This window comes from Ascidia mentula, chromosome 3 (assembly GCF_947561715.1).
Source record: "Ascidia mentula chromosome 3, kaAscMent1.1, whole genome shotgun sequence".
NCBI classification, from domain to species: domain Eukaryota; kingdom Metazoa; phylum Chordata; class Ascidiacea; order Phlebobranchia; family Ascidiidae; genus Ascidia; species Ascidia mentula.
Window position 1 is genome coordinate 9,794,400 of NC_138568.1, and position 25,008 is coordinate 9,819,407.

Genomic DNA, 25,008 nt, shown 5'->3' on the forward strand with positions numbered 1-25,008 from the left:
TCAGAGAAAAAATTGAAGAATACGATTTGGGAGTTCGACGATTAGCCACCATGATGGGTCGGGAGCCCGAAACCTTTACAGAAGATGACGTGAAAGTGGGTTTTATTGCATGTGATTTTGTTTCAGTTCACATTTAGACTTGTTATGCTATATATTACTTGCGTCCATTTGTATTCGTGGTATTTACAAAAGAACGCCTAGAGATTTTTTATTAGTTCGTTTGTAAAAGCGTAAATTGTATTGCAGGAAGCGATCAAATACCTCTTCCCCAGCGGCATCACTTCCAAATCGTCAAGGCCATCTCTTGACGTGAGTATACTTATAAATTTAATAACTGACTTTGGTTGCATTTGGGTATTCGCTTGTCGAGAGGTCAAGCGTGCTCTATTTGGACCTATACAATTTGGTGTTTTGCACCGATAAACACCATGTCAACTAAGCTGTATTTTGCTGGGTTTGGGAACGTTTTACCACCTATTATTGCTGCTTAACATAAATTTCATTGTTGCCAATTTTTCTAAGAGTTTTATTTTTTCTGCAGTCTCCGCTTGAGCTCTTTCCAAGGGAAAAGCGTAAGTGTAATTATGCCTAAATGATGAAATCTATACTATTTAAATTAGTTCTTGGCGGCTGTGATAAAGTCCCGAACATAACATATGAATTGAAGAAATTGAATAATATATAAACGTACAGAAATGTAAAAATAAAGATCACGATCAAATACCACAACAATGTCGTCGAGGCTTTTGGCAGAGTTAAGGTGTAGCAAGGACGGGCGACCTGATCATTATCTGTTCTACACTCTGGCCGACGACTTTTACGAGGAATTCCACTTCATATACTCATGTTTGTTAGAAGCAAAACAAATTGACGACGAACGCCACAAGCAAGGTCTTGAACCGGAACGGGAGTTGTAAGTTTCTTGTTTCGCCATTAGCCGAGTCGGAACTTCCTTCTTTTGTTAAAATTATTGTGCTTTTCAGAAGAATTCAAACTATTTAACCTCTACTAGTTTACTTTACGGTTTAAACGTACATCTGGATAATTGATGCACACAAATCTCACCTTACCAGTTGTGCTTTTACGTGAAGGCCCCCGATCCATGTTTGGCTTTGTCGCCAACGCAGCTTCTATCAATAAAACCACCTTGTTCGTACTTTCACACTAATAAATGCTGCCAAAAATGAAGCCTTTTAATTAACAATGTATAGCTTATAATTGTCAGGTCACCTTTCCGTATTATTAGCCATGTCACAATCAGTTCATGCACAAAAATTAACAAAATGAGTATCTGGTTTTACACCAAATGTAGCAATAGATATTACTATTATATGTGTACAATAAAGTATTTCTAATCCCCGGGCCAAACAACTCTCTAATTAAGCATTGCTTTGAACTTACATTTGGGTCCTTTCAAATTGTTGTTCGCCATCTACTGGTATGTGTGGCTTGTTATAGAAATTTGGAGGAATCAGCGTGGCTTTCTCATGATGTACTGATGAAAAAATTCGATGGTAACCTCAAGCGTCCATTGGTAAGTTGAACACAATTTATACAAATTTTCAAGCATTTGAAAAAACTTGTATTGTCCCACAGTGTATTAAACTTATTGCACAACTCAATCGACTGGCAGATGAGCCTTACGCCTACAAATACGAGTCTCTTATTATGAAGTACAGGCACGTTTTTCAGAAACAAACCGTATCAATGAAAGAAGCTTTGCAGGTAATCCACTGCTATTTTGAGGTGTTGCTTTTCTAAAAAATAATGATACTTTCGCAACTATTAGCAGCGGCATAAAATGTTACTTTCAAGCACTCCAGCATCCATGTGACCTTACGTCTATCAGTTTTTGACTGTGGATAATTTGTATTATTTCCTTGAAGTCAAACACGGACGAGGAAGGTAGGGAATTTGTGGAAGCAGAGGGAAAAAGGAAAACCGCCATTGCACAAGTCCGTCTTTACACGAGAGGCAGCGGCAAAATTACTGTAAATGACGAAGATTTCGATGAATTCTTTCCACTTTTATATGATAGGTGAAATCTATGTCTATAACAATTCGTGTTTTAATGCAAGCCTCGCTTTAAATATCTTGATCTTTGATAAAAGTTAACTAGTCAATAATGTTTTTCCATTCTAAATTACATGTTGCAATAAGTCGGATCATTTTGTGTAAAATTTTTGATTTGAAAGTAAATAATAGATTGAGAATTAAGCCTTACCCTTTTTCTTTAAAAGTAGTTTTCCGTTTTTTGTTGAGTATAAACCTCCCGTGGCGTCACATTAACCCGAAAATTCTGAAACAAAATTGTTCGATTACGTTTACCCCAACAGAAGTTAGTTTCATTCACACTGTATTTAATTTTGGAAAATTATGCTTCAGTTTTAATAGGTGATGTTAGAGATTAAAAAAAACAATCGTTGCAAGTCAAAAAACAGGGGAAAATGTTCGAAATACTAACGATTGCCCATTGATACAAAATATGTTAACAATTGAATTTTTCACTAACCCCTTATAACACCAGCCTTTTTAGTTCACCCCTACAACAATTTCATCTACCTTGAGGTGAACCATATAGCAGGTTAAGAAAGACTGATCTAATACTCGTTTCGCCTACTTAGCCTAAAACGCTTTGGCAGTTGTGCGATGTTTTTGTTGCAGTTAGGGAAATTTCTAATGATATAATTTGGTTGTATGGCTGAATATACTGAAATCCTACTCTGTGCAGGAAACTAGTCATCACCCCATTTAACCTTTTGAGACTGAACCTCTGCTTTGACGTCGTGGCAACTGTACGAGGTGGCCTTTCTTCGACTTGGTCAAGTCGTAAAGGAAATCCTCCTCAAAATCCGATACATCCAAAGTCGTCAATGGCTGGGGCGATTCGTGTGGGAATTGCCAGAGCCATGCAACCTTTTGTTGGGGAAAACAACTATGAAATTCTGCGCAGAGGTATTCGGCCAGAAATTTATCATTTTTGTTGAATCGGAACATACTTATTTTGAAATACCCTTTGCACATGCATTAGTTTATGTCGTTGCGCTACAATCTTAAAATCTGCATAGTTGCACAAATTATCTGAATGCAATTCGTGAAACCTTTGCCCACCATAGTTTTATGTAAATGCTTAGAATTAAGTTCCAAGGTGGGGAAAAAAGTATTTTTCGCCATATCACCTGTTTATTTTTGTGATAACTAGGAGGTTTGCTGGCAACTGATAAAAGAAGAAAAGAACGGAAGAAGCCGGGGCAGTGGAAAGCAAGAAAGAAGTTCACATGGAAAAGGCGATAGTGTTTTGATTCCAAATGTTACTGGAGTCAATATTTTGATAGTTCTGCAAACTCGCCTCCACAATTTGCTGCTAAACCGTTTGAATGCGATTTTTTCCAAAAATAAAATGAAACGTTCTTCTATTGGATTGCAGATGGGTTTTCGAATGAAACTGATTGTTCACGTATACCAATTTTATGTAACATTCTGCGATCCAAAATGAATAAAACACCCTTGTTACAAAATTGCAACTAAAATAGTAAGATCCGTTTTAGAGGCAATCTCTATTACTACACCTACCGAATATTCGTTTAAATTATTTCCAAAAAATGGGGAGACTTATGTCCAAGAAAATGGCACCGATATATTTCAAGGAAAAAAGCATTATTGGGAATGCATCCGTACACAAGGAGAGTTTTGTAGAAATTCAAGAAGAATGTTACGTCCGTAACGAGAGAGCGAAAGGCTTCAAGGGGTCGACAGAACAAATCCCTGCAATAATTTTAAAGCGCAGACGAGAGGTGGGGAAAGTATTATTTCATGAATTTAAAGAGAAAAACATGGAGACAAATGCTTTTCTAGAAGGAGATTACTCAGTTATTGGAAAAGAACGAGAGGAAAAGCTTTTAAAAATACATTTGCAAACAAAAGATATGAAAAAGATAATTAGTAATCTTTTAATTGAAACTGTCCAATTGTATTTTAACCTGACAACAAAAGCAAGCAGTGTAATATATAACTTTCGTAAAAATAATGATAAAAAAATTCTCTGTTTTAAAATCAAGTTATGGTTAATCCGACCTAGCAAAAAGAGCAACAATAAAAAATACTGATAAGAAAGTTAAAATAAACTTTGAAGGGACTTTCTGGAAACATAACATCTGTGAACAGCTAAAAAAAGACTAAAAAATGCTAATTAATTTGTTCAGGTTTCAAGAAAAAATGTGGAAAATCTGGTTAAACCCAATTTAACATAATCATTCCTTTATCAAAAATTAGGTATGGGTTTGAACTCCATGCATATAAATTACTCCGTACTAAATTCGTGACAATGTTTGTCGTAAAGCATTGCTTTTGTACCCTGCGGCGATGCTGGCAAAGTTTATTACCGGGAACGGTCGGTTTTTGCCGAATAGGGGTGGCGTAACGCCGGCGTTTAATGCATGCACGCTCGCTCGCCTTTTCTAGTTACAAATTACAGCATTGAAATCTGACCTTTCTTTCGTTTATTGCACTGTTTTCAAGCTGTTTTTCCTTACGTGACTAGCGAATCTCGTCAAAACTATTTACTCTTAAACCTTTTCACTACCCAAACTGTCAGGATATTTGAGACGTGTTTTAAAAAATAAGACGAATGGGCATTGTGCTAAACCCAACGAAAAAACCTCCGTTTCTTTGGTAATGCTTTACTACTTACAACAAAATAAAATATAGGAATGTAGTATATAATTTAAAAAAATATATAAGCAATTTTCAAAAAAACGTCCGAGCTGTCCCCAGTAAAAAATATGGATTTAAGAACATTGTTTGTATATTATATTATATACAAATTTGATGTTAAACTCATATTTTTCTGTGTTTTTTTTTCAAGGTTTAAATTTACCACAGACATCCAGATATCAGTTTATGATGATAGTGGGGTTTAAACTTTATTTTCATGTTAAATACCTTGTTTTACCAAGATGTAATTCAAAAATATCGTTCTTGAATGATTATGTAGCCGTGGCCGTCAGCAACTGAATTTTATGTTCGTGGTTGTGATTTTACATTTACCACCGGTCATATATTTAAATAGGATGTACGGTCCATGTGTTGATTGACGTCTTTGATGAATTAGAAGCAAATTTTCAAAGAGAACCAATCAACAAATAAATCTTTTGGAGTTTAGTGACCTAGAGTTGTCGTCTACGATATGTGATGGTTTGTGGTGTTGGATGTAAAGTGTTTCCAGAGTGAATAATTCGGATTTCGCATAAGAATTTATGCAATTAATACTTTACGTTTGCGTTTACGTTTACAAAAGAAAACGACAAATTGGATTTCAATTATAGGCAATCAAATTGAGTTACTTTGTAGATAATAATTCCCAAGAGCACAAACAACAGGACAAGTGAAATGTTCAGTTCGGTCTCAATTCTTTGCATTACAAGGTTTTCTTTCCTCATTTCGTCAAACACTGTAGCGCCCTTGTTTTTGTGCGGGAATGGTAGGTTGGGTGCTGGAACATCAAGAAAGTCACACAGCTGTTTCCAACCTTCCTTAACATCATAAACTAGCAGTTGCTTTTTAGGAACAATCTGTTAAAAATAAACGCTTCAATGTACTAACGCGTTGTGTCAGTCTCTGGTCTAAACCTATAGTACTTGCTGGTGCACTGTTTTGATAAAACACTGACTGTTAAACAACTTGATTTGCACGAGCTTTCGCGAGCTCGGTCTCGCTTCATCAGGTGCTGCAAATGGTGTGACAAATAAACTGCGGTAACGGCGCTAAAAACACGAAAAAAAACGCACGAAGAAGTGACCACTGTTGGTCAAGCCTTACAACAATGTTAACCTCCACGGGGGCTACAACCAAGGAGAACTTTGGGACATACCCATGTGGAGGCGCGACATGCGCATTGTGCCACCTGATAAACCGGGTTAATCACCTCTAACATTTTACACAACAGGAAACATTTTCCTGCAGGTCGACCAACGTGATTTACGCTTTAACGGCGGTCCACCAGCTTTGTACATCGGACAAACACTAAGACTAAGGATGAATGGAAACAAGAGTGATATTTGGCACAACAACAGCGAGAAACCGGTAGTAGCCATTTCAAAAAGATATGAGGGTCATGGTACTACAGAAGGTTAAGAGATGAACAAGACTATAGCCAGAGAGACGGTAGAACAACGCCACATCGAACGGCTTGACTCTATCAACCACGGTCGTAATAGCGACTGGGGCTTTATGAGTCACTTCACGCACTAAGATGCCACGGGCACAAAGTGACCAACAGTGTTCACCGCTTCGTGCGTTTTTTCTTTCTTGTTTTAGCGTCGTTACCACATTTTATTTGTCACGCCATTTGCAGCACCTGATGAAGCGAGATCAAGCTCGCGAAAGCTCGTGCGAATAAAATTGTTTAACAGTCAGTCTCTTATCAAAACAGTGCACCAGCAAGTACTATAGGTATATTACACAAAAAAGTGACTTTTTGCGGTCCATAGGTTTTGCTTGGGTGCAAAAAAAAATTGGAGACAAAGGCCTATGTAACTCTTTTCCTTTTCCCAAAGCAGGTCTTTGAAAAACTTTTTTTATTTTACCTGCTTCACATTTCGTTCATGTCTTCGCTTGAAGCTCTTTAGAGCTTCATCATGGAGAGGAGTCGATTTTGTCCGTGGCCACGATTGAAATCTTGCAAGATGTGGACCTGTATCAATACAAACAGTTCACTCTACAACTGCCGTGATAGTTTACTGAACAACAGACATTGGGCAAGCTACGGTCTGCAGGTCAAATCTGGCCCGTTAGGAGTTGGTACAAATTAATTTCATCTTAAAAAAAAGTTTAGACTGTAGTTCAACGTAAATTTATTGCACGACTTGTTTTTTCTTTTCGGTCAAAGTATTCTAACATTAATTATTGTAAATGAGTTTGTTCATAAAGTCTTGTGTAAACACTTTATGTCTACTTTTTAACAAATTCTGGCTTGAGAATCGAAAAATCTGTTAAAAAAAAAGATTCATGATTAAATGACTCATAGATTTTAGCAGACTGTCTGTAGGACAAAACTGGCGAGCATTTCGGAACTGGTGAAACTATGATCAATGTAATCAATTTTGTTGTTTATAGAAGGTTACCACTCAAAGCCAGGTGAGACTGTGCCTTGGCTCCGGTATATGTGATGGTACGAGCTAGACGGTATCTTACATCTGTGTTAAGTTGGTAAACTTGATTCTTCAGACTTTTTACCCAACTCTCCTCATTTCTGACGGTTAATATAACCTTTCAAAAGATATTTGTGATATCTTACCAAAGTTTGTCACACTATACATATATGTATTATACCTTCACGTCAGGAAAAGCCTCAAATATTTCTTCCCAATAAACATCGCACGGACCATCCATAACAGCATCAACGTTCTCATACATTCGTCTAATGTCTTCTACTTTGAAACCATCCTGAATCTGCCTTTGCCATTCATCGCCAAGGTAATAGAAGTTTTCTGCCCAATCGTATACCTCGTATCCTAGAATCGTTAAGGCTGCCGCCATTGTTTTAGTTCCGGTTTTCGTCAAGCCTGCTACAAGCACTTTCATCTTGATATTTGAAATTTAGCTATAGCTGTTATCCACCAACTGGTCTTTTGTTCGAACACTAGTGCGAAAAGCAAACAGTAAAGGGCAATGCAACGCTGGTTAATTTTTAACTATCAAACGTGGTTTGTGATGAACAGTACGCTGTACCAACTTTTGTAAAAAAAGTTCACTAGCGAGGCAGGCCGAAGCAGTGTAAACACTATACAGTATTTGTTGGGCTACCTTAAGTGGAATTCTTAACATAGCCCACATGATACCAGAAAACATTACAGATGCTATATTCCGGTTGCACATTGCTTTTTGCTGCACAAAGAACAAAACAGGAACTAACGAATTCAAAGCTTAGAGACATATACAAGTTATGCAAGAGAAAACCTAAGGCATTTGAGAGATTCCTATACATATTTTAAGAGTTTAAGACATATATTTCGAACCTGTTTAACATTCTTGTGATATGTCCACCGGTACACCTGGACCGATAATTCGGGAAACGTGGCAACGCCGCATATTTGACGTTCACGGGCATTCTTCAGTTAGAATCACAAAGAAGCTTACGTCAAGTAAGTTTGTTTGGTATGGCGTGAACAAGCATGTTCATACGCGATCTCAACGCAGTGCATAGTGGCTGCGAAAGGGCAAAGGTGGAAAACACACGCGTGCACCGCATTATCCCAAACCAGCAGGTCGTTTTACCAGCTGGCCTCTTCCTCATAAAAAATGGACGGAAACTTGCATGAGCTTCACCAATGGATATCCCGTATTTTGGTGTCTTATCTTAAGTTACCTCCAATAGGACTTTAGAATTCACGTCACACCTACAGGCAACTGGACACGTATGTCCAACTTTACGGAAATCCTTAGTAAAAGGCGAAAAATTTGAGATGTAATTCCGGAACAAACAGTTAATGCCAAACAAATGTTGGAAAGTTTTCCAATTTGCAGGATGCATTTCTCCGAATATTTCTTCAGTGCATTGAAGACCGATAACAAATCGCTGAACGACGAATGCCTATCAAAACTATAATAATGATTAACAACATCATTGACGTAAATTTTTAGAAACAATATAAAATCACACCACAACTGTGTTGTGGTTTCAACAAATCGTTTAGACTCTTGGTATGTCCAACTTCACGGAAATCTTTAGTAAAAGGCGAAAGATTTGCACGATATGAAATTAGACCAGAGCTGTAATTCCGGAACATACAGTTAATGCCAAACAAATGTTGGAAAGTTTTCCAATTTGCAGGATGCATTTCTCCGAATATTTCTTCAGTGCATTGAAGACCGACAACATATCGTTGAACGACGAATGCCCATCAAAACTATATTAATGATTTCCAACATCATTGACGTAAATTTTTAGAAACAATATAAAATCACACCACAACTGTGTTGTGGTTTCAACAAATCGTTTAGACTCTTGGTATGCCAACTTCACGGAAATCTTTAGTAAAAGGCGAAAGATTTGCTCGATATGAAATTAGACCAGAGCTGTAATTCAGGAACATACATTTAATGCCAAACAAATGTTGGAAAGTTTTCCAATTTGCAGGATGCATTTGGAAAATGTTTGAAAGTTTTCCAATTTGCAGGATGCATTTCTCCGAATATTTCTTCAGTGCATTGAAGACCGATAACATATCGTTGAACGACGAATGCCCATCAAAACTATATTAATGATTTCCAACATCATTGACGTAAATTTTTAGAAACAATGCAAAAAATCACAGCACAAATGTGTTGTGGTTTCAACAAATCGTTTAGACTCTTGGTATGTCCAACTTCACGGAAATCTTTAGTAAAAGGCGAAAGATTTGCTCGATATGAAATTAGACCAGAGCTGTAATTACGGAACATACAGTTAATGCCAAACAAATGTTGGAAAGTTTTCCAATTTGCAGGATGCATTTCTCCGAATATTTCTTCAGTGCATTGAAGACCGATAACATATCGTTGAACGACGAATGGCCATCAAAACTATATTAATGATTTCCAACATCATTGACGTAAATTTTTAGAAACAATATAAAATCAAACCACCACTGTGTTGTGGTTTCAACAAATCGTTTAGACTCTTGGTATGTCCAACTTCACGGAAATCTTTAGTAAAAGGCGAAAGATTTGCTCGATATGAAATTAGACCAGAGCTGTAATTCAGGAACACACATTTAATGCCAAAGAAATGTTGGAAAGTTTTCCAATTTGCAGGATGCATTTCGAAAATGTTGGAAAGTTTTCCAATTTGCAGGATGCATTTCTCCGAATATTTCTTCAGTGCATTGAAGACCGTTAACATATCGTTGAACGACGAATGCCCAATCATCATTGACGTAAATTTTTGGAAACAATATAAAATCACACCACAACTGTGTTGTGGTTTCAACAAATCGTTTAGACTCTTGGTATGTCCAACTTCACGGAAATCTTTAGTAAAAGGCGAAAGATTTGCTCGATATGAAATTAGACCAGAGCTGTAATTCCGGAACATACAGTTAATGCCAAACAAATGTTGGAAAGTTTTCCAATTTGCAGGATGAATTTCTCCGAATATTTCTTCAGTGCATTGAAGACCGATAACACATAGTTGAACGACGAATGCCCATCAAAGCTATATTAATGATTTCCAACATCATTGACGTAAATTTTTAGAAACAATATAAAATCACACCACAACTGTGTTGTGGTTTCAACAAATCGTTTAGACTCTTGGTATGTCCAACTTCACGGAAATCTTTAGTAAAAGGCGAAAGATTTGCTCGATATGAAATTAGACCAGAGCTGTAATTCCGGAACATACAGTTAATGCCAAACAAATGTTGGGAAGTTTTCCAATTTGCAGGATGCATTTCTCCGAATATTTCTTCAGTGCATTGAAGACCGATAACATATCGTTGAACGACGAATGCCCATCAAAACTATATTAATGATTTCCAACATCATTGACGTAAATTTTTAGAAACAATATATAATCACACCACAACTGTGTTGTGGTTTCAACAAATCGTTTAGACTCTTGGTATGTCCAACTTCACGGAAATCTTTAGTAAAAGGCGAAAGATTTGCTCGATATGAAATTAGACCAGAGCTGTAATTCCGGAACATACAGTTAATGCCAAACAAATGTTGGAAAGTTTTCCAATTTGCAGGATGCATTTCTCCGAATATTTCTTCAGTGCATTGAAGACCGATAACATATCGTTGAACGACGAATGCCCATCAAAGCTATATTAATGATTTCCAACATCATTGACGCAAATTTTTAGAAACAATATAAAATCACACCACAACTGTGTTGTGGTTTCAACAAATCGTTTAGACTCTTGGTATGCCCAACTTCACGGAAATCTTTAGTAAAAGGCGAAAGATTTGCTCGATATGAAATTAGACCAGAGCTGTAATTCCGGAACATACAGTTAATGCCAAACAAATGTTGGGAAGTTTTCCAATTTGCAGGATGCATTTCTCCGAATATTTCTTCAGTGCATTGAAGACCGATAACATATCGTTGAACGACGAATGCCCATCAAAACTATATTAATGATTTCCAACATCATTGACGTAAATTTTTAGAAACAATATATAATCACACCACAACTGTGTTGTGGTTTCAACAAATCGTTTAGACTCTTGGTATGTCCAACTTCACGGAAATCTTTAGTAAAAGGCGAAAGATTTGCTCGATATGAAATTAGACCAGAGCTGTAATTCCGGAACATACAGTTAATGCCAAACAAATGTTGGAAAGTTTTCCAATTTGCAGGATGCATTTCTCCGAATATTTCTTCAGTGCATTGAAGACCGATAACATATCGTTATACGACGAATGCCCATCAAAACTATATTAATGATTTCCAACATCATTGACGTAAATTTTTAGAAACAATATAAAATCACACCACAACTGTGTTGTGGTTTCAACAAATCGTTTAGACTCTTGGTATGCCCAACTTCACGGAAATCTTTAGTAAAAGGCGAAAGATTTGCTCGATATGAAATTAGACAAGAGCTGTAATTCCGGAACATACAGTTAATGCCAAACAAATGTTGGAAACTTTTCCAATTTGCAGGATGCATTTCTCCGAATATTTCTTCAGTGCATTGAAGACCGATAACATATAGTTGAACGACGAATGTCCAGTAAAATTATATTGATTATTTCCAACATCATTGACGTAAATTTTTAGAAACAATATAAAATCACACCACAACTGTGTTGTGGTTTCAACAAATCGTTTAGACTCTTGGTATGTCCAACTTCACGGAAATCTTTAGTAAAAGGCGAAAGATTTGCTCGATATGAAATTAGACCAGAGCTGTAATTCCGGAACATACAGTTAATGCCAAACAAATGTTGGAAAGTTTTCCAATTTGCAGGATGCATTTCTCCGAATATTTCTTCAGTGCATTGAAGACCGATAACATATAGTTGAACGACGAATGCCCATCAAAGCTATATTAATGATTTCCAACATCATTGACGTAAATTTTTAAAAACAATATAAAATCACACCACAACTGTGTTGTGGTTTCAACAAATCGTTTAGACTCTTGGTATGTCCAACTTCACGGAAATCTTTAGTAAAAGGCGAAAGATTTGCTCGATATGAAATTAGACCAGAGCTGTAATTCCGGGACATACAGTTAATGCCAAACAAATGTTGGGAAGTTTTCCAATTTGCAGGATGCATTTCTCCGAATATTTCTTCAGTGCATTGAAGACCGATAACATATCGTTGAACGACGAATGCCCATCAAAACTATATTAATGATTTCCAACATCATTGACGTAAATTTTTAGAAACAATATATAATCACACCACAACTGTGTTGTGGTTTCAACAAATCGTTTAGCCTCTTGGTATGTCCAACTTCACGGAAATCTTTAGTAAAAGGCGAAAGATTTGCTCGATATGAAATTAGACCAGAGCTGTAATTCCGGAACATACAGTTAATGCCAAACAAATGTTGGAAAGTTTTCCAATTTGCACGAAGCATTTCTCCGAATATTTCTTCAGTGCATTGAAGACCGATAACATATCGTTGAACGACGAATGCCAAAAAGCTATATTAATGATTTCCAACATCATTGACGCAAATTTTTAGAAACAATATAAAATCACACCACAACTGTGTTGTGGTTTCAACAAATCGTTTAGACTCTTGGTATGCCCAACTTCACGGAAATCTTTAGTAAAAGGCGAAAGATTTGCTCGATATGAAATTAGACCAGAGCTGTAATTCCGGAACATACAGTTAATGCCAAACAAATGTTGGGAAGTTTTCCAATTTGCAGGATGCATTTCTCCGAATATTTCTTCAGTGCATTGAAGACCGATAACATATAGTTGAACGACGAATGTCCAGTAAAATTATATTGATTATTTCCAACATCATTGACGTAAATTTTTAGAAAAAATATAAAATCACACCACAACTGTGTTGTGGTTTCAACAAATCGTTTAGACTCTTGGTATGTCCAACTTCACGGAAATCTTTAGTAAAAGGCGAAAGATTTGCTCGATATGAAATTAGACCAGAGCTGTAATTCCGGAACATACAGTTAATGCCAAACAAATGTTGGAAAGTTTTCCAATTTGCAGGATGCATTTCTCCGAATATTTCTTCAGTGCATTGAAGACCGATAACACATAGTTGAACGACGAATGCCCATCAAAGCTATATTAATGATTTCCAACATCATTGACGTAAATTTTTAGAAACAATATAAAATCACACCACAACTGTGTTGTGGTTTCAACAAATCGTTTAGACTCTTGGTATGTCCAACTTCACGGAAATCTTTAGTAAAAGGCGAAAGATTTGCTCGATATGAAATTAGACCAGAGCTGTAATTCCGGAACATACAGTTAATGCCAAACAAATGTTGGGAAGTTTTCCAATTTGCAGGATGCATTTCTCCGAATATTTCTTCAGTGCATTGAAGACCGATAACATATCGTTGAACGACGAATGCCCATCAAAACTATATTAATGATTTCCAACATCATTGACGTAAATTTTTAGAAACAATATATAATCACACCACAACTGTGTTGTGGTTTCAACAAATCGTTTAGACTCTTGGTATGTCCAACTTCACGGAAATCTTTAGTAAAAGGCGAAAGATTTGCTCGATATGAAATTAGACCAGAGCTGTAATTCCGGAACATACAGTTAATGCCAAAGAAATGTTGGAAAGTTTTCCAATTTGCAGGATGCATTTCTCCGAATATTTCTTCAGTGCATTGAAGACCGATAACATATCGTTGAACGACGAATGCCCATCAAAGCTATATTAATGATTTCCAACATCATTGACGCAAATTTTTAGAAACAATATAAAATCACACCACAACTGTGTTGTGGTTTCAACAAATCGTTTAGACTCTTGGTATGCCCAACTTCACGGAAATCTTTAGTAAAAGGCGAAAGATTTGCTCGATATGAAATTAGACCAGAGCTGTAATTCCGGAACATACAGTTAATGCCAAACAAATGTTGGGAAGTTTTCCAATTTGCAGGATGCATTTCTCCGAATATTTCTTCAGTGCATTGAAGACCGATAACATATCGTTGAACGACGAATGCCCATCAACACTATATTAATGATTTCCAACATCATTGACGTAAATTTTTAGAAACAATATAAAATCACAGCACAACTGTGTTGTGGTTTCAACAAATCGTTTAGACTCTTGGTATGTCCAACTTCACGGAAATCTTTAGTAAAAGGCGAAAGATTTGCTCGATATGAAATTAGACCAGAGCTGTAATTCCGGAACATACAGTTAATGCCAAACAAATGTTGGAAACTTTTCCAATTTGCAGGATGCATTTCTCCGAATATTTCTTCAGTGCATTGAAGACCGATAACATATAGTTGAACGACGAATGTCCAGTAAAATTATATTGATTATTTCCAACATCATTGACGTAAATTTTTAGAAACAATATAAAATCACACCACAACTGTGTTGTGGTTTCAACAAATCGTTTAGACTCTTGGTATGTCCAACTTCACGGAAATCTTTAGTAAAAGGCGAAAGATTTGCTCGATATGAAATTAGACCAGAGCTGTAATTCCGGAACATACAGTTAATGCCAAACAAATGTTGGAAAGTTTTCCAATTTGCAGGATGCATTTCTCCGAATATTTCTTCAGTGCATTGAAGACCGATAACATATAGTTGAACGACGAATGACCATCAAAGCTATATTAATGATTTCCAACATCATTGACGTAAATTTTTAGAAACAATATAAAATCACACCACAACTGTGTTGTGGTTTCAACAAATCGTTTAGACTCTTGGTATGTCCAACTTCACGGAAATCTTTAGTAAAAGGCGAAAGATTTGCTCGATATGAAATTAGACCAGAGCTGTAATTCCGGAACATACAGTTAATGCCAAACAAATGTTGGGAAGTTTTCCAATTTGCAGGATGCATTTCTCCGAATATTTCTTCAGTGCATTGAAGACCGATAACATATCGTTGAACGACGAATGCCCATCAAAACTATATTAATGATTTCCAACATCATTGACGTAAATTTTTAGAAACAATATATAATCACACCACAACTGTGTTGTGGTTTCAACAAATCGTTTAGCCTCTTGGTATGTCCAACTTCACGGAAATCTTTAGTAAAAGGCGAAAGATTTGCTCGATATGAAATTAGACCAGAGCTGTAATTCCGGAACATACAGTTAATGCCAAACAAATGTTGGAAAGTTTTCCAATTTGCACGAAGCATTTCTCCGAATATTTCTTCAGTGCATTGAAGACCGATAACATATCGTTGAACGACGAATGCCAAAAAGCTATATTAATGATTTCCAACATCATTGACGCAAATTTTTAGAAACAATATAAAATCACAGCACAACTGTGTTGTGGTTTCAACAAATCGTTTAGACTCTTGGTATGCCCAACTTCACGGAAATCTTTAGTAAAAGGCGAAAGATTTGCTCGATATGAAATTAGACCAGAGCTGTAATTCCGGAACATACAGTTAATGCCAAACAAATGTTGGGAAGTTTTCCAATTTGCAGGATGCATTTCTCCGAATATTTCTTCAGTGCATTGAAGACCGATAACATATAGTTGAACGACGAATGTCCAGTAAAATTATATTGATTATTTCCAACATCATTGACGTAAATTTTTAGAAACAATATAAAATCACACCACAACTGTGTTGTGGTTTCAACAAATCGTTTAGACTCTTGGTATGTCCAACTTCACGGAAATCTTTAGTAAAAGGCGAAAGATTTGCTCGATATGAAATTAGACCAGAGCTGTAATTCCGGAACATACAGTTAATGCCAAACAAATGTTGGAAAGTTTTCCAATTTGCAGGATGCATTTCTCCGAATATTTCTTCAGTGCATTGAAGACCGATAACACATAGTTGAACGACGAATGCCCATCAAAGCTATATTAATGATTTCCAACATCATTGACGTAAATTTTTAGAAACAATATAAAATCACACCACAATTGTGTTGTGGTTTCAACAAATCGTTTAGACTCTTGGTATGTCCAACTTCACGGAAATCTTTAGTAAAAGGCGAAAGATTTGCTCGATATGAAATTAGACCAGAGCTGTAATTCCGGAACATACAGTTAATGCCAAACAAATGTTGGGAAGTTTTCCAATTTGCAGGATGCATTTCTCCGAATATTTCTTCAGTGCATTGAAGACCGATAACATATCGTTGAACGACGAATGCCCATCAAAACTATATTAATGATTTCCAACATCATTGACGTAAATTTTTAGAAACAATATATAATCACACCACAACTGTGTTGTGGTTTCAACAAATCGTTTAGACTCTTGGTATGCCCAACTTCACGGAAATCTTTAGTAAAAGGCGAAAGATTTGCTCGATATGAAATTAGACCAGAGCTGTAATTCCGGAACATACAGTTAATGCCAAACAAATGTTGGGAAGTTTTCCAATTTGCAGGATGCATTTCTCCGAATATTTCTTCAGTGCATTGAAGACCGGTAACATATCGTTGAACGACGAATGCCCATCAAAACTATATTAATGATTTCCAACATCATTGACGTAAATTTTTAGAAACAATATATAATCACACCACAACTGTGTTGTGGTTTCAACAAATCGTTTAGACTCTTGGTATGTCCAACTTCACGGAAATCTTTAGTAAAAGGCGAAAGATTTGCTCGATATGAAATTAGACCAGAGCTGTAATTCCGGAACATACAGTTAATGCCAAACAAATGTTGGAAAGTTTTCCAATTTGCAGGATGCATTTCTCCGAATATTTCTTCAGTGCATTGAAGACCGATAACATATCGTTGAACGACGAATGCCCATCAAAACTATATTAATGATTTCCAACATCATTGACGTAAATTTTTAGAAACAATATAAAATCACACCACAACTGTGTTGTGGTTTCAACAAATCGTTTAGACTCTTGGTATGCCCAACTTCACGGAAATCTTTAGTAAAAGGCGAAAGATTTGCTCGATATGAAATTAGACCAGAGGTGTAATTCCGGAACATACAGTTAATGCCAAACAAATGTTGGAAACTTTTCCAATTTGCAGGATGCATTTCTCCGAATATTTCTTCAGTGCATTGAAGACCGATAACATATCGTTGAACGACGAATGCCCATCAAAGCTATATTAATGATTTCCAACATCATTGACGCAAATCTTTAGAAACAATATAAAATCACACCACAACTGTGTTGTGGTTTCAACAAATCGTTTAGACTCTTGGTATGTCCAACTTCACGGAAATCTTTAGTAAAAGGCGAAAGATTTGCTCGATATGAAATTAGACCAGAGCTGTAATTCCGGAACATACAGTTAATGCCAAACAAATGTTGGAAAGTTTTCCAATTTGCAGGATGCATTTCTCCGAATATTTCTTCAGTGCATTGAAGACCGATAACATATCGTTGAACGACGAATGCCCATCAACACTATATTAATGATTTCCAACATCATTGACGTAAATTTTTAGAAACAATATAAAATCACAGCACAACTGTGTTGTGGTTTCAACAAATCGTTTAGACTCTTGGTATGTCCAACTTCACGGAAATCTTTAGTAAAAGGCGAAAGATTTGCTCGATATGAAATTAGACCAGAGCTGTAATTCCGGAACATACAGTTAATGCCAAACAAATGTTGGAAAGTTTTCCAATTTGCAGGATGCATTTCTCCGAATATTTCTTCAGTGCATTGAAGACCGATAACATATCGTTGAACGACGAATGCCAAGTAAAATTATATTGATTATTTCCAACATCATTGACGTAAATTTTTAGAAACAATATATAATCACACCACAACTGTGTTGTGGTTTCAACAAATCGTTTAGACTCTTGGTATGTCCAACTTCACGGAAATCTTTAGTAAAAGGCGAAAGATTTGCTCGATATGAAATTAGACCAGAGCTGTAATTCCGGAACATACAGTTAATGCCAAACAAATGTTGGAAAGTTTTCCAATTTGTAGGATGCATTTCTCCGAATATTTCTTCAGTGCATTGAAGACCGATAACATATCGTTGAACGACGAATGCCCATCAAAGCTATATGAATGATTTCGAACATCATTGACGCAAATTTTTAGAAACAATATAAAATCACACCACAACTGTGTTGTGGTTTCAACAAATCGTTTAAGACTCTTGGTATGTCCAACTTCACGGAAATCTTTAGTAAAAGGCGAAAGATTTGCACGATATGAAATTAGACCAGAGCTGTAATTCCGGAACATACAGTTAATGCCAAAGAAATGTTGGAAAGTTTTCCAATTTGCCGGATGCATTTCTCCGAATATTTCTTCAGTGTATTGAAGACCGATAACATATCGTTGAACGACGAATGCCCATCAAAACTATATTAATGATTTCCAACATCATTGACGTAAATTTTTAGAAACAATATATAATCACACCACAACTGTGTTGTGGTTTCAACAAATCGTTTAGACTCTTGGTATGTCCAACTTCACGGAAATCTTTAGTAAAAGGCGAAAGATTTGCTCGATATGAAATTAGACCAGAGCTGTAATTCCGGAACATACAGTTAATGCCAAATAAATGTTGGAAAGTTTTCCAATTTGCAGGATGCATTTCTCCGAATATTTCTTCAGTGCATTGAAGACCGATAACATATCGTTGAACGACGAATGCCCATCAAAACTATATTAATGATTTCCAGCATCATTGACGTAAATTTTTAGAAACAATATAAAATCACACCACAACTGTGTTGTGGTTTCAACAAATCGTTTAGACTCTTGGTATGTCCAACTTCACGGAAATCTTTAGTAAAAGGCGAAAGATTTGCTCGATATGAAATTAGACCAGAGCTGTAATTCCGGAACATACAGTTAATGCCAAACAAATGTTGGAAACTTTTCCAATTTGCAGGATGCATTTCTCCGAATATTTCTTCAGTGCATTGAAGACCGATAACATATCGTTGAACGACGAATGCCCATCAAAGCTATATTAATGATTTCCAACATCATTGACGCAAATCTTTAGAAACAATATAAAATCACACCACAACTGTGTTGTGGTTTCAACAAATCGTTTAGACTCTTGGTATGTCCAACTTCACGGAAATCTTGAGTAAAAGGCGAAAGATTTGCTCGATATGAAATTAGACCAGAGCTGTAATTCCGGAACATACAGTTAATGCCAAACAAATGTTGGAAAGTTTTCCAATTTGCAGGATGCATTTCTCCGAATATTTCTTCAGTGCATTGAAGACCGATAACATATCGTTGAACGACGAATGCCCATCAACACTATATTAATGATTTCCAACATCATTGACGTAAATTTTTAGAAACAATATAAAATCACACCACAACTGTGTTGTGGTTCAAATCGTTTAGACTCTTGGTATGTCCAACTTCACGGAAATCTTTAGTAAAAGGCGAAAGAATTGCTCGATATGAAATTAGACCAGAGCTGTAATTCCGGAACATACAGTTAATGCCAAACAAATGTTGGAAAGTTTTCCAATTTGCAGGATGCATTTCTCCGAATATTTCTTCAGTGCATTGAAGACCGATAACATATCGTTGAACGACGAAGGCCCAGTAAAATTATATTGATTATTTCCAACATCATTGACGTAAATTTTTAGAAACAATATATAATCACACCACAACTGTGTTGTGGTTTCAACAAATCGTTTAGACTCTTGGTATGTCCAACTTCACGGAAATCTTTAGTAAAAGGCGAAAGATTTGCTCGATATGAAATTAGACCAGAGCTGTAATTCCGGAACATACAGTTAATGCCAAACAAATGTTGGAAAGTTTTCCAATTTGCAGGATGCATTTCTCCGAATATTTCTTCAGTGCATTGAAGACCGATAACATATCGTTGAACGACGAATGCCCATCAAAGCTATATTAATGATTTCCAACATCATTGACGCAAATTTTTAGAAACAATATAAAATCACACCACAACTGTGTTGTGGTTTCAACAAATCGTTTAAGACTCTTGGTATGTCCAACTTCACGGAAATCTTTAGTAAAAGGCGAAAGATTTGCTCGATATGAAATTAGACCAGAGCTGTAATTCCGGAACATACAGTTAATGCCAAAGAAATGTTGGAAAGTTTTCCAATTTGCCGGATGCATTTCTCCGAATATTTCTTCAGTGCATTGAAGACCGATAACATATCGTTGAACGACGAATGCCCATCAAAACTATATTAATGATTTCCAACATCATTGACGTAAATTTTTAGAAACAATATATAATCACACCACAACTGTGTTGTGGTTTCAACAAATCGTTTAGACTCTTGGTATGTCCAACTTCACGGAAATCTTTAGTAAAAGGCGAAAGATTTGCTCGATATGAAATTAGACCAGAGCTGTAATTCCGGAACATACAGTTAATGCCAAACAAATGTTGGAAAGTTTTCCAATTTGCAGGATGCATTTCTCCGAATATTTCTTCAGTGCATTGAAGACCGATAACATATCGTTGAACGACGAATGCCCATCAAAACTATATTAATGATTTCCAGCATCATTGACGTAAATTTTTAGAAACAATATAAAATCACACCACAACTGTGTTGTGGTTTCAACAAATCGTTTAGACTCTTGGTATGTCCAACTTCACGGAAATCTTTAGTAAAAGGCGAAAGATTTGCTCGATATGAAATTAGACCAGAGCTGTAATTCCGGAACATACAGTTAATGCCAAACAAATGTTGGAAAGTTTTCCAATTTGCAGGATGCATTTCTCCGAATATTTCTTCAGTGCATTGAAGACCGATAACATATCGTTGAACGACGAATGCCCATCAAAACTATATTAATGATTTCCAACATCATTGACGTAAATTTTTAGAAACAATATAAAATCACACCACAACTGTGTTGTGGTTTCAACAAATCGTTTAGACTCTTGGTATGTCCAACTTCACGGAAATCTTTAGTAAAAGGCGAAAGATTTGCTCGATATGAAATTAGACCAGAGCTGTAATTCCGGAACATACAGTTAATGCCAAACAAATGTTGGAAAGTTTTCCAATTTGCAGGATGCATTTCTCCGAATATTTCTTCAGTGCATTGAAGACCGATAACATATCGTTGAACGACGAATGCCCATCAAAACTATATTAATGATTTCCAACATCATTGACGTAAATTTTTAGAAACAATGTATAATCACACCACAACTGTGTTGTGGTTTCAACAAATCGTTTAGACTCTTGGTATGTCCAACTTCACGGAAATCTTTAGTAAAAGGCGAAAGATTTGCTCGATATGAAATTAGACCAGAGCTGTAATTCCGGAACATACAGTTAATGCCAAACAAATGTTGGAAAGTTTTCCAATTTGCAGGATGCATTTCTCCGAATATTTCTTCAGTGCATTGAAGACCGATAACATATCGTTGAACGACGAATGCCCATCAAAACTATATTGATGATTTCCAACATCATTGACGTAAATTTTTAGAAACAATATATAATCACACCACAACTGTGTTGTGGTTTCAACAAATCGTTTAGACTCTTGGTATGTCCAACTTCACGGAAATCTTTAGTAAAAGGCGAAAGATTTGCTCGATATGAAATTAGACCAGAGCTGTAATTCCGGAACATACAGTTAATGCCAAACAAATGTTGGAAAGTTTTCCAATTTGCAGGATGCATTTCTCCGAATATTTCTTCAGTGCATTGAAGACCGATAACATATCGTTGAACGACGAATGTCCAGTAAAATTATATTGATTATTTCCAACATCATTGACTTAAATTTTTAGAAACAATATAAAATCACACCACAACTGTGTTGTGGTTTCAACAAATCGTTTAGACTCTTGGTATGTCCAACTTCACGGAAATCTTTAGTAAAAGGCGAAAGATTTGCTCGATATGAAATTAGACCAGAGCTGTAATTCCGGAACATACAGTTAATGCCAAACAAATGTTGGAAAGTTTTCCAATTTGCAGGATGCATTTCTCCGAATATTTCTTCAGTGCATTGAAGACCGATAACATATCGTTGAACGACGAATGCCCATCAAAACTATATTAATGATTTCCAACATCATTGACGTAAATTTTTAGAAACAATATAAAATCACACCACAACTGTGTTGTGGTTTCAACAAATCGTTTAGACTCTTGGTATGTCCAACTTCACGGAAATCTTTAGTAAAAAGCGAAAGATTTGCTCAATATGAAATTAGACCAGAGCTGTAATTCCGGAACATACAGTTAATGCCAAACAAATGTTGGAAAGTTTTCCAATTTGCAGGATGCATTTCTCCGAATATTTCTTCAGTGCATTGAAGACCGATAACATATCGTTGAACGACGAATGCCCATCAAAACTATATTAATAATTTCCAGCATCATTGACGTAAATTTTTAGAAACAATATAAAATCACACCACAACTGTGTTGTGGTTTCAACAAATCGTTTAGACTCTTGGTATGTCCAACTTCACGGAAATCTTTAGTAAAAGGCGAAAGATTTGCTCGATATGAAATTAGACCAGAGCTGTAATTCCGGAACATACAGTTAATGCCAAACAAATGTTGGAAAGTTTTCCAATTTGCAGGATGAATTTCTCCGAATATTTCTTCAGTGCATTGAAGACCGATAACATATCGTTGAACGACGAATGCCCATCAAAACTATATTAATGATTTCCAACATCATTGACGTAAATTTTTAGAAACAATATAAAATCACACCACAACTGTGTTGTGGTTTCAACAAATCGTTTAGACTCTTGGTATGTCCAACTTCACGGAAATCTTTAGTAAAAGGCGAAAGATTTGCTCGATATGAAATTAGACCAGAGCTGTAATTCCGGAACATACAGTTAATGCCAAACAAACTTTGGAAAGTTTTCCAATTTGCAGGATGCATTTCTCCGATTATTTCTTCAGTGCATTGAAGACCGATAACATATCGTTGAACGACGAATGCCCAGTAAAATTATATTGATTATTTCCAACATCATTGACGTAAATTTTTAGAAACAATATAAAATCACACCACAACTGTGTTGTGGTTTCAACAAATCGTTTAGACTCTTGGTATGTCCAACTTCACGGAAATCTTTAGTAAAAGGCGAAAGATTTGCTCGATATGAAATTAGACCAGAGCGGTAATTCCGGAACATACAGTTAATGCCAAACAAATGTTGGAAAGTTTTCCAATTTGCAGGATGCATTTCTCCGAATATTTCTTCAGTGCATTGAAGACCGATAACAAATCGCTGAACGACGAATGCCTATCAAAACTATAATAATGATTAACAACATCATTGACGTAAATTTTTAGAAACAATATAAAATCACACCACAACTGTGTTGTGGTTTCAACAAATCGTTTAGACTCTTGGTATGTCCAACTTCACGGAAATCTTTAGTAAAAGGCGAAAGATTTGCACGATATGAAATTAGACCAGAGCTGTAATTCCGGAACATACAGTTAATGCCAAACAAATGTTGGAAAGTTTTCCAATTTGCAGGATGCATTTCTCCGAATATTTCTTCAGTGCATTGAAGACCGACAACATATCGTTGAACGACGAATGCCCATCAAAACTATATTAATGATTTCCAACATCATTGACGTAAATTTTTAGAAACAATATAAAATCACACCACAACTGTGTTGTGGTTTCAACAAATCGTTTAGACTCTTGGTATGCCAACTTCACGGAAATCTTTAGTAAAAGGCGAAAGATTTGCTCGATATGAAATTAGACCAGAGCTGTAATTCAGGAACATACATTTAATGCCAAACAAATGTTGGAAAGTTTTCCAATTTGCAGGATGCATTTGGAAAATGTTTGAAAGTTTCCCAATTTGCAGGATGCATTTCTCCGAATATTTCTTCAGTGCATTGAAGACCGATAACATATCGTTGAACGACGAATGCCCATCAAAACTATATTAATGATTTCCAACATCATTGACGTAAATTTTTAGAAACAATGCAAAAAATCACAGCACAAATGTGTTGTGGTTTCAACAAATCGTTTAGACTCTTGGTATGTCCAACTTCACGGAAATCTTTAGTAAAAGGCGAAAGATTTGCTCGATATGAAATTAGACCAGAGCTGTAATTACGGAACATACAGTTAATGCCAAACAAATGTTGGAAAGTTTTCCAATTTGCAGGATGCATTTCTCCGAATATTTCTTCAGTGCATTGAAGACCGATAACATATCGTTGAACGACGAATGGCCATCAAAACTATATTAATGATTTCCAACATCATTGACGTAAATTTTTAGAAACAATATAAAATCAAACCACCACTGTGTTGTGGTTTCAACAAATCGTTTAGACTCTTGGTATGTCCAACTTCACGGAAATCTTTAGTAAAAGGCGAAAGATTTGCTCGATATGAAATTAGACCAGAGCTGTAATTCAGGAACACACATTTAATGCCAAAGAAATGTTGGAAAGTTTTCCAATTTGCAGGATGCATTTCGAAAATGTTGGAAAGTTTTCCAATTTGCAGGATGCATTTCTCCGAATATTTCTTCAGTGCATTGAAGACCGTTAACATATCGTTGAACGACGAATGCCCAATCATCATTGACGTAAATTTTTGGAAACAATATAAAATCACACCACAACTGTGTTGTGGTTTCAACAAATCGTTTAGACTCTTGGTATGTCCAACTTCACGGAAATCTTTAGTAAAAGGCGAAAGATTTGCTCGATATGAAATTAGACCAGAGCTGTAATTCCGGAACATACAGTTAATGCCAAACAAATGTTGGAAAGTTTTCCAATTTGCAGGATGAATTTCTCCGAATATTTCTTCAGTGCATTGAAGACCGATAACACATAGTTGAACGACGAATGCCCATCAAAGCTATATTAATGATTTCCAACATCATTGA

At 36.0% G+C, this 25,008-nt stretch overlaps 2 protein-coding genes and 53 non-coding genes across 55 annotated transcripts; 1 reads left to right on the forward strand and 54 right to left on the reverse strand.

The window, feature by feature from the left end:
* The first annotated feature begins 50 nt into the window (after positions 1-50).
* Positions 51-3,294, forward strand: LOC145895545 (small ribosomal subunit protein uS9m-like). The gene is made up of 9 exons (XM_082984347.1): positions 51-95; positions 247-309; positions 542-572; positions 856-913; positions 1,459-1,534; positions 1,597-1,725; positions 1,887-2,038; positions 2,732-2,955; positions 3,203-3,294. The coding sequence occupies exons 1-9, from the start codon at positions 51-53 to the stop codon at positions 3,292-3,294; spliced, it is 870 nt and encodes a 289-aa protein (XP_082840473.1).
* Positions 3,295-5,318: 2,024 nt separating this feature from the next.
* On the reverse strand, positions 5,319-7,581 carry LOC145895546 (uncharacterized). The gene is made up of 4 exons (XM_082984348.1): positions 7,330-7,581; positions 7,122-7,266; positions 6,585-6,691; positions 5,319-5,570 (listed from the first exon to the last, which is right to left on the reverse strand). The coding sequence occupies exons 1-4, from the start codon at positions 7,579-7,581 to the stop codon at positions 5,319-5,321; spliced, it is 756 nt and encodes a 251-aa protein (XP_082840474.1).
* Positions 7,582-8,657: 1,076 nt separating this feature from the next.
* On the reverse strand, positions 8,658-8,771 carry LOC145896939 (U5 spliceosomal RNA). Its single transcript, XR_014402356.1, has one exon. It is a non-coding gene; the product is annotated as a U5 spliceosomal RNA (small nuclear RNA).
* A 193-nt stretch (positions 8,772-8,964) lies between these two features.
* On the reverse strand, positions 8,965-9,077 carry LOC145896399 (U5 spliceosomal RNA). The gene has a single exon (XR_014401853.1). It is a non-coding gene; the product is annotated as a U5 spliceosomal RNA (small nuclear RNA).
* Positions 9,078-9,312: 235 nt separating this feature from the next.
* On the reverse strand, positions 9,313-9,426 carry LOC145896291 (U5 spliceosomal RNA). Its single transcript, XR_014401749.1, has one exon. It is a non-coding gene; the product is annotated as a U5 spliceosomal RNA (small nuclear RNA).
* Positions 9,427-9,618: 192 nt separating this feature from the next.
* On the reverse strand, positions 9,619-9,733 carry LOC145896275 (U5 spliceosomal RNA). The gene has a single exon (XR_014401734.1). It is a non-coding gene; the product is annotated as a U5 spliceosomal RNA (small nuclear RNA).
* Positions 9,734-9,943: 210 nt separating this feature from the next.
* LOC145896533 (U5 spliceosomal RNA) lies at positions 9,944-10,057 on the reverse strand. Its single transcript, XR_014401975.1, has one exon. It is a non-coding gene; the product is annotated as a U5 spliceosomal RNA (small nuclear RNA).
* A 193-nt stretch (positions 10,058-10,250) lies between these two features.
* LOC145896534 (U5 spliceosomal RNA) lies at positions 10,251-10,364 on the reverse strand. Its single transcript, XR_014401976.1, has one exon. It is a non-coding gene; the product is annotated as a U5 spliceosomal RNA (small nuclear RNA).
* A 193-nt stretch (positions 10,365-10,557) lies between these two features.
* On the reverse strand, positions 10,558-10,671 carry LOC145896535 (U5 spliceosomal RNA). The gene has a single exon (XR_014401977.1). It is a non-coding gene; the product is annotated as a U5 spliceosomal RNA (small nuclear RNA).
* A 193-nt stretch (positions 10,672-10,864) lies between these two features.
* Positions 10,865-10,978, reverse strand: LOC145896232 (U5 spliceosomal RNA). Its single transcript, XR_014401697.1, has one exon. It is a non-coding gene; the product is annotated as a U5 spliceosomal RNA (small nuclear RNA).
* A 193-nt stretch (positions 10,979-11,171) lies between these two features.
* LOC145896536 (U5 spliceosomal RNA) lies at positions 11,172-11,285 on the reverse strand. Its single transcript, XR_014401978.1, has one exon. It is a non-coding gene; the product is annotated as a U5 spliceosomal RNA (small nuclear RNA).
* Positions 11,286-11,478: 193 nt separating this feature from the next.
* LOC145896359 (U5 spliceosomal RNA) lies at positions 11,479-11,592 on the reverse strand. The gene has a single exon (XR_014401815.1). It is a non-coding gene; the product is annotated as a U5 spliceosomal RNA (small nuclear RNA).
* Positions 11,593-11,785: 193 nt separating this feature from the next.
* Positions 11,786-11,899, reverse strand: LOC145896538 (U5 spliceosomal RNA). Its single transcript, XR_014401980.1, has one exon. It is a non-coding gene; the product is annotated as a U5 spliceosomal RNA (small nuclear RNA).
* Positions 11,900-12,092: 193 nt separating this feature from the next.
* LOC145896539 (U5 spliceosomal RNA) lies at positions 12,093-12,206 on the reverse strand. Its single transcript, XR_014401981.1, has one exon. It is a non-coding gene; the product is annotated as a U5 spliceosomal RNA (small nuclear RNA).
* A 193-nt stretch (positions 12,207-12,399) lies between these two features.
* On the reverse strand, positions 12,400-12,513 carry LOC145896210 (U5 spliceosomal RNA). Its single transcript, XR_014401678.1, has one exon. It is a non-coding gene; the product is annotated as a U5 spliceosomal RNA (small nuclear RNA).
* Positions 12,514-12,704: 191 nt separating this feature from the next.
* On the reverse strand, positions 12,705-12,818 carry LOC145896233 (U5 spliceosomal RNA). Its single transcript, XR_014401698.1, has one exon. It is a non-coding gene; the product is annotated as a U5 spliceosomal RNA (small nuclear RNA).
* Positions 12,819-13,011: 193 nt separating this feature from the next.
* On the reverse strand, positions 13,012-13,125 carry LOC145896540 (U5 spliceosomal RNA). Its single transcript, XR_014401982.1, has one exon. It is a non-coding gene; the product is annotated as a U5 spliceosomal RNA (small nuclear RNA).
* Positions 13,126-13,318: 193 nt separating this feature from the next.
* LOC145896541 (U5 spliceosomal RNA) lies at positions 13,319-13,432 on the reverse strand. The gene has a single exon (XR_014401983.1). It is a non-coding gene; the product is annotated as a U5 spliceosomal RNA (small nuclear RNA).
* Positions 13,433-13,625: 193 nt separating this feature from the next.
* Positions 13,626-13,739, reverse strand: LOC145896542 (U5 spliceosomal RNA). Its single transcript, XR_014401984.1, has one exon. It is a non-coding gene; the product is annotated as a U5 spliceosomal RNA (small nuclear RNA).
* Positions 13,740-13,932: 193 nt separating this feature from the next.
* On the reverse strand, positions 13,933-14,046 carry LOC145896234 (U5 spliceosomal RNA). The gene has a single exon (XR_014401699.1). It is a non-coding gene; the product is annotated as a U5 spliceosomal RNA (small nuclear RNA).
* A 193-nt stretch (positions 14,047-14,239) lies between these two features.
* Positions 14,240-14,353, reverse strand: LOC145896298 (U5 spliceosomal RNA). Its single transcript, XR_014401756.1, has one exon. It is a non-coding gene; the product is annotated as a U5 spliceosomal RNA (small nuclear RNA).
* Positions 14,354-14,546: 193 nt separating this feature from the next.
* Positions 14,547-14,660, reverse strand: LOC145896544 (U5 spliceosomal RNA). Its single transcript, XR_014401986.1, has one exon. It is a non-coding gene; the product is annotated as a U5 spliceosomal RNA (small nuclear RNA).
* Positions 14,661-14,853: 193 nt separating this feature from the next.
* LOC145896545 (U5 spliceosomal RNA) lies at positions 14,854-14,967 on the reverse strand. The gene has a single exon (XR_014401987.1). It is a non-coding gene; the product is annotated as a U5 spliceosomal RNA (small nuclear RNA).
* A 193-nt stretch (positions 14,968-15,160) lies between these two features.
* On the reverse strand, positions 15,161-15,274 carry LOC145896211 (U5 spliceosomal RNA). Its single transcript, XR_014401679.1, has one exon. It is a non-coding gene; the product is annotated as a U5 spliceosomal RNA (small nuclear RNA).
* A 191-nt stretch (positions 15,275-15,465) lies between these two features.
* On the reverse strand, positions 15,466-15,579 carry LOC145896371 (U5 spliceosomal RNA). The gene has a single exon (XR_014401826.1). It is a non-coding gene; the product is annotated as a U5 spliceosomal RNA (small nuclear RNA).
* A 193-nt stretch (positions 15,580-15,772) lies between these two features.
* LOC145896546 (U5 spliceosomal RNA) lies at positions 15,773-15,886 on the reverse strand. Its single transcript, XR_014401988.1, has one exon. It is a non-coding gene; the product is annotated as a U5 spliceosomal RNA (small nuclear RNA).
* Positions 15,887-16,079: 193 nt separating this feature from the next.
* LOC145896530 (U5 spliceosomal RNA) lies at positions 16,080-16,193 on the reverse strand. Its single transcript, XR_014401972.1, has one exon. It is a non-coding gene; the product is annotated as a U5 spliceosomal RNA (small nuclear RNA).
* A 193-nt stretch (positions 16,194-16,386) lies between these two features.
* On the reverse strand, positions 16,387-16,500 carry LOC145896235 (U5 spliceosomal RNA). Its single transcript, XR_014401700.1, has one exon. It is a non-coding gene; the product is annotated as a U5 spliceosomal RNA (small nuclear RNA).
* Positions 16,501-16,693: 193 nt separating this feature from the next.
* Positions 16,694-16,807, reverse strand: LOC145896548 (U5 spliceosomal RNA). Its single transcript, XR_014401989.1, has one exon. It is a non-coding gene; the product is annotated as a U5 spliceosomal RNA (small nuclear RNA).
* A 193-nt stretch (positions 16,808-17,000) lies between these two features.
* Positions 17,001-17,114, reverse strand: LOC145896250 (U5 spliceosomal RNA). Its single transcript, XR_014401713.1, has one exon. It is a non-coding gene; the product is annotated as a U5 spliceosomal RNA (small nuclear RNA).
* Positions 17,115-17,307: 193 nt separating this feature from the next.
* On the reverse strand, positions 17,308-17,421 carry LOC145896549 (U5 spliceosomal RNA). Its single transcript, XR_014401990.1, has one exon. It is a non-coding gene; the product is annotated as a U5 spliceosomal RNA (small nuclear RNA).
* A 193-nt stretch (positions 17,422-17,614) lies between these two features.
* On the reverse strand, positions 17,615-17,728 carry LOC145896299 (U5 spliceosomal RNA). Its single transcript, XR_014401757.1, has one exon. It is a non-coding gene; the product is annotated as a U5 spliceosomal RNA (small nuclear RNA).
* Positions 17,729-17,921: 193 nt separating this feature from the next.
* On the reverse strand, positions 17,922-18,035 carry LOC145896550 (U5 spliceosomal RNA). The gene has a single exon (XR_014401991.1). It is a non-coding gene; the product is annotated as a U5 spliceosomal RNA (small nuclear RNA).
* A 193-nt stretch (positions 18,036-18,228) lies between these two features.
* On the reverse strand, positions 18,229-18,344 carry LOC145896261 (U5 spliceosomal RNA). The gene has a single exon (XR_014401722.1). It is a non-coding gene; the product is annotated as a U5 spliceosomal RNA (small nuclear RNA).
* Positions 18,345-18,536: 192 nt separating this feature from the next.
* Positions 18,537-18,650, reverse strand: LOC145896551 (U5 spliceosomal RNA). The gene has a single exon (XR_014401992.1). It is a non-coding gene; the product is annotated as a U5 spliceosomal RNA (small nuclear RNA).
* A 193-nt stretch (positions 18,651-18,843) lies between these two features.
* Positions 18,844-18,957, reverse strand: LOC145896552 (U5 spliceosomal RNA). Its single transcript, XR_014401993.1, has one exon. It is a non-coding gene; the product is annotated as a U5 spliceosomal RNA (small nuclear RNA).
* Positions 18,958-19,150: 193 nt separating this feature from the next.
* LOC145896411 (U5 spliceosomal RNA) lies at positions 19,151-19,264 on the reverse strand. Its single transcript, XR_014401864.1, has one exon. It is a non-coding gene; the product is annotated as a U5 spliceosomal RNA (small nuclear RNA).
* Positions 19,265-19,455: 191 nt separating this feature from the next.
* Positions 19,456-19,567, reverse strand: LOC145896428 (U5 spliceosomal RNA). The gene has a single exon (XR_014401879.1). It is a non-coding gene; the product is annotated as a U5 spliceosomal RNA (small nuclear RNA).
* Positions 19,568-19,760: 193 nt separating this feature from the next.
* Positions 19,761-19,874, reverse strand: LOC145896553 (U5 spliceosomal RNA). Its single transcript, XR_014401994.1, has one exon. It is a non-coding gene; the product is annotated as a U5 spliceosomal RNA (small nuclear RNA).
* A 193-nt stretch (positions 19,875-20,067) lies between these two features.
* LOC145896933 (U5 spliceosomal RNA) lies at positions 20,068-20,183 on the reverse strand. Its single transcript, XR_014402351.1, has one exon. It is a non-coding gene; the product is annotated as a U5 spliceosomal RNA (small nuclear RNA).
* Positions 20,184-20,375: 192 nt separating this feature from the next.
* Positions 20,376-20,489, reverse strand: LOC145896554 (U5 spliceosomal RNA). Its single transcript, XR_014401995.1, has one exon. It is a non-coding gene; the product is annotated as a U5 spliceosomal RNA (small nuclear RNA).
* Positions 20,490-20,682: 193 nt separating this feature from the next.
* LOC145896556 (U5 spliceosomal RNA) lies at positions 20,683-20,796 on the reverse strand. The gene has a single exon (XR_014401997.1). It is a non-coding gene; the product is annotated as a U5 spliceosomal RNA (small nuclear RNA).
* Positions 20,797-20,989: 193 nt separating this feature from the next.
* LOC145896557 (U5 spliceosomal RNA) lies at positions 20,990-21,103 on the reverse strand. Its single transcript, XR_014401998.1, has one exon. It is a non-coding gene; the product is annotated as a U5 spliceosomal RNA (small nuclear RNA).
* A 193-nt stretch (positions 21,104-21,296) lies between these two features.
* Positions 21,297-21,410, reverse strand: LOC145896558 (U5 spliceosomal RNA). The gene has a single exon (XR_014401999.1). It is a non-coding gene; the product is annotated as a U5 spliceosomal RNA (small nuclear RNA).
* A 193-nt stretch (positions 21,411-21,603) lies between these two features.
* On the reverse strand, positions 21,604-21,717 carry LOC145896559 (U5 spliceosomal RNA). Its single transcript, XR_014402000.1, has one exon. It is a non-coding gene; the product is annotated as a U5 spliceosomal RNA (small nuclear RNA).
* Positions 21,718-21,910: 193 nt separating this feature from the next.
* LOC145896560 (U5 spliceosomal RNA) lies at positions 21,911-22,024 on the reverse strand. The gene has a single exon (XR_014402001.1). It is a non-coding gene; the product is annotated as a U5 spliceosomal RNA (small nuclear RNA).
* A 193-nt stretch (positions 22,025-22,217) lies between these two features.
* On the reverse strand, positions 22,218-22,331 carry LOC145896385 (U5 spliceosomal RNA). The gene has a single exon (XR_014401839.1). It is a non-coding gene; the product is annotated as a U5 spliceosomal RNA (small nuclear RNA).
* A 193-nt stretch (positions 22,332-22,524) lies between these two features.
* LOC145896561 (U5 spliceosomal RNA) lies at positions 22,525-22,638 on the reverse strand. The gene has a single exon (XR_014402002.1). It is a non-coding gene; the product is annotated as a U5 spliceosomal RNA (small nuclear RNA).
* A 193-nt stretch (positions 22,639-22,831) lies between these two features.
* On the reverse strand, positions 22,832-22,945 carry LOC145896562 (U5 spliceosomal RNA). The gene has a single exon (XR_014402003.1). It is a non-coding gene; the product is annotated as a U5 spliceosomal RNA (small nuclear RNA).
* Positions 22,946-23,138: 193 nt separating this feature from the next.
* Positions 23,139-23,252, reverse strand: LOC145896201 (U5 spliceosomal RNA). The gene has a single exon (XR_014401671.1). It is a non-coding gene; the product is annotated as a U5 spliceosomal RNA (small nuclear RNA).
* A 193-nt stretch (positions 23,253-23,445) lies between these two features.
* LOC145896940 (U5 spliceosomal RNA) lies at positions 23,446-23,559 on the reverse strand. The gene has a single exon (XR_014402357.1). It is a non-coding gene; the product is annotated as a U5 spliceosomal RNA (small nuclear RNA).
* Positions 23,560-23,752: 193 nt separating this feature from the next.
* Positions 23,753-23,865, reverse strand: LOC145896400 (U5 spliceosomal RNA). Its single transcript, XR_014401854.1, has one exon. It is a non-coding gene; the product is annotated as a U5 spliceosomal RNA (small nuclear RNA).
* Positions 23,866-24,100: 235 nt separating this feature from the next.
* LOC145896292 (U5 spliceosomal RNA) lies at positions 24,101-24,214 on the reverse strand. The gene has a single exon (XR_014401750.1). It is a non-coding gene; the product is annotated as a U5 spliceosomal RNA (small nuclear RNA).
* Positions 24,215-24,406: 192 nt separating this feature from the next.
* Positions 24,407-24,521, reverse strand: LOC145896276 (U5 spliceosomal RNA). Its single transcript, XR_014401735.1, has one exon. It is a non-coding gene; the product is annotated as a U5 spliceosomal RNA (small nuclear RNA).
* Positions 24,522-24,731: 210 nt separating this feature from the next.
* On the reverse strand, positions 24,732-24,845 carry LOC145896564 (U5 spliceosomal RNA). Its single transcript, XR_014402004.1, has one exon. It is a non-coding gene; the product is annotated as a U5 spliceosomal RNA (small nuclear RNA).
* Positions 24,846-25,008: the final 163 nt, after the last annotated feature.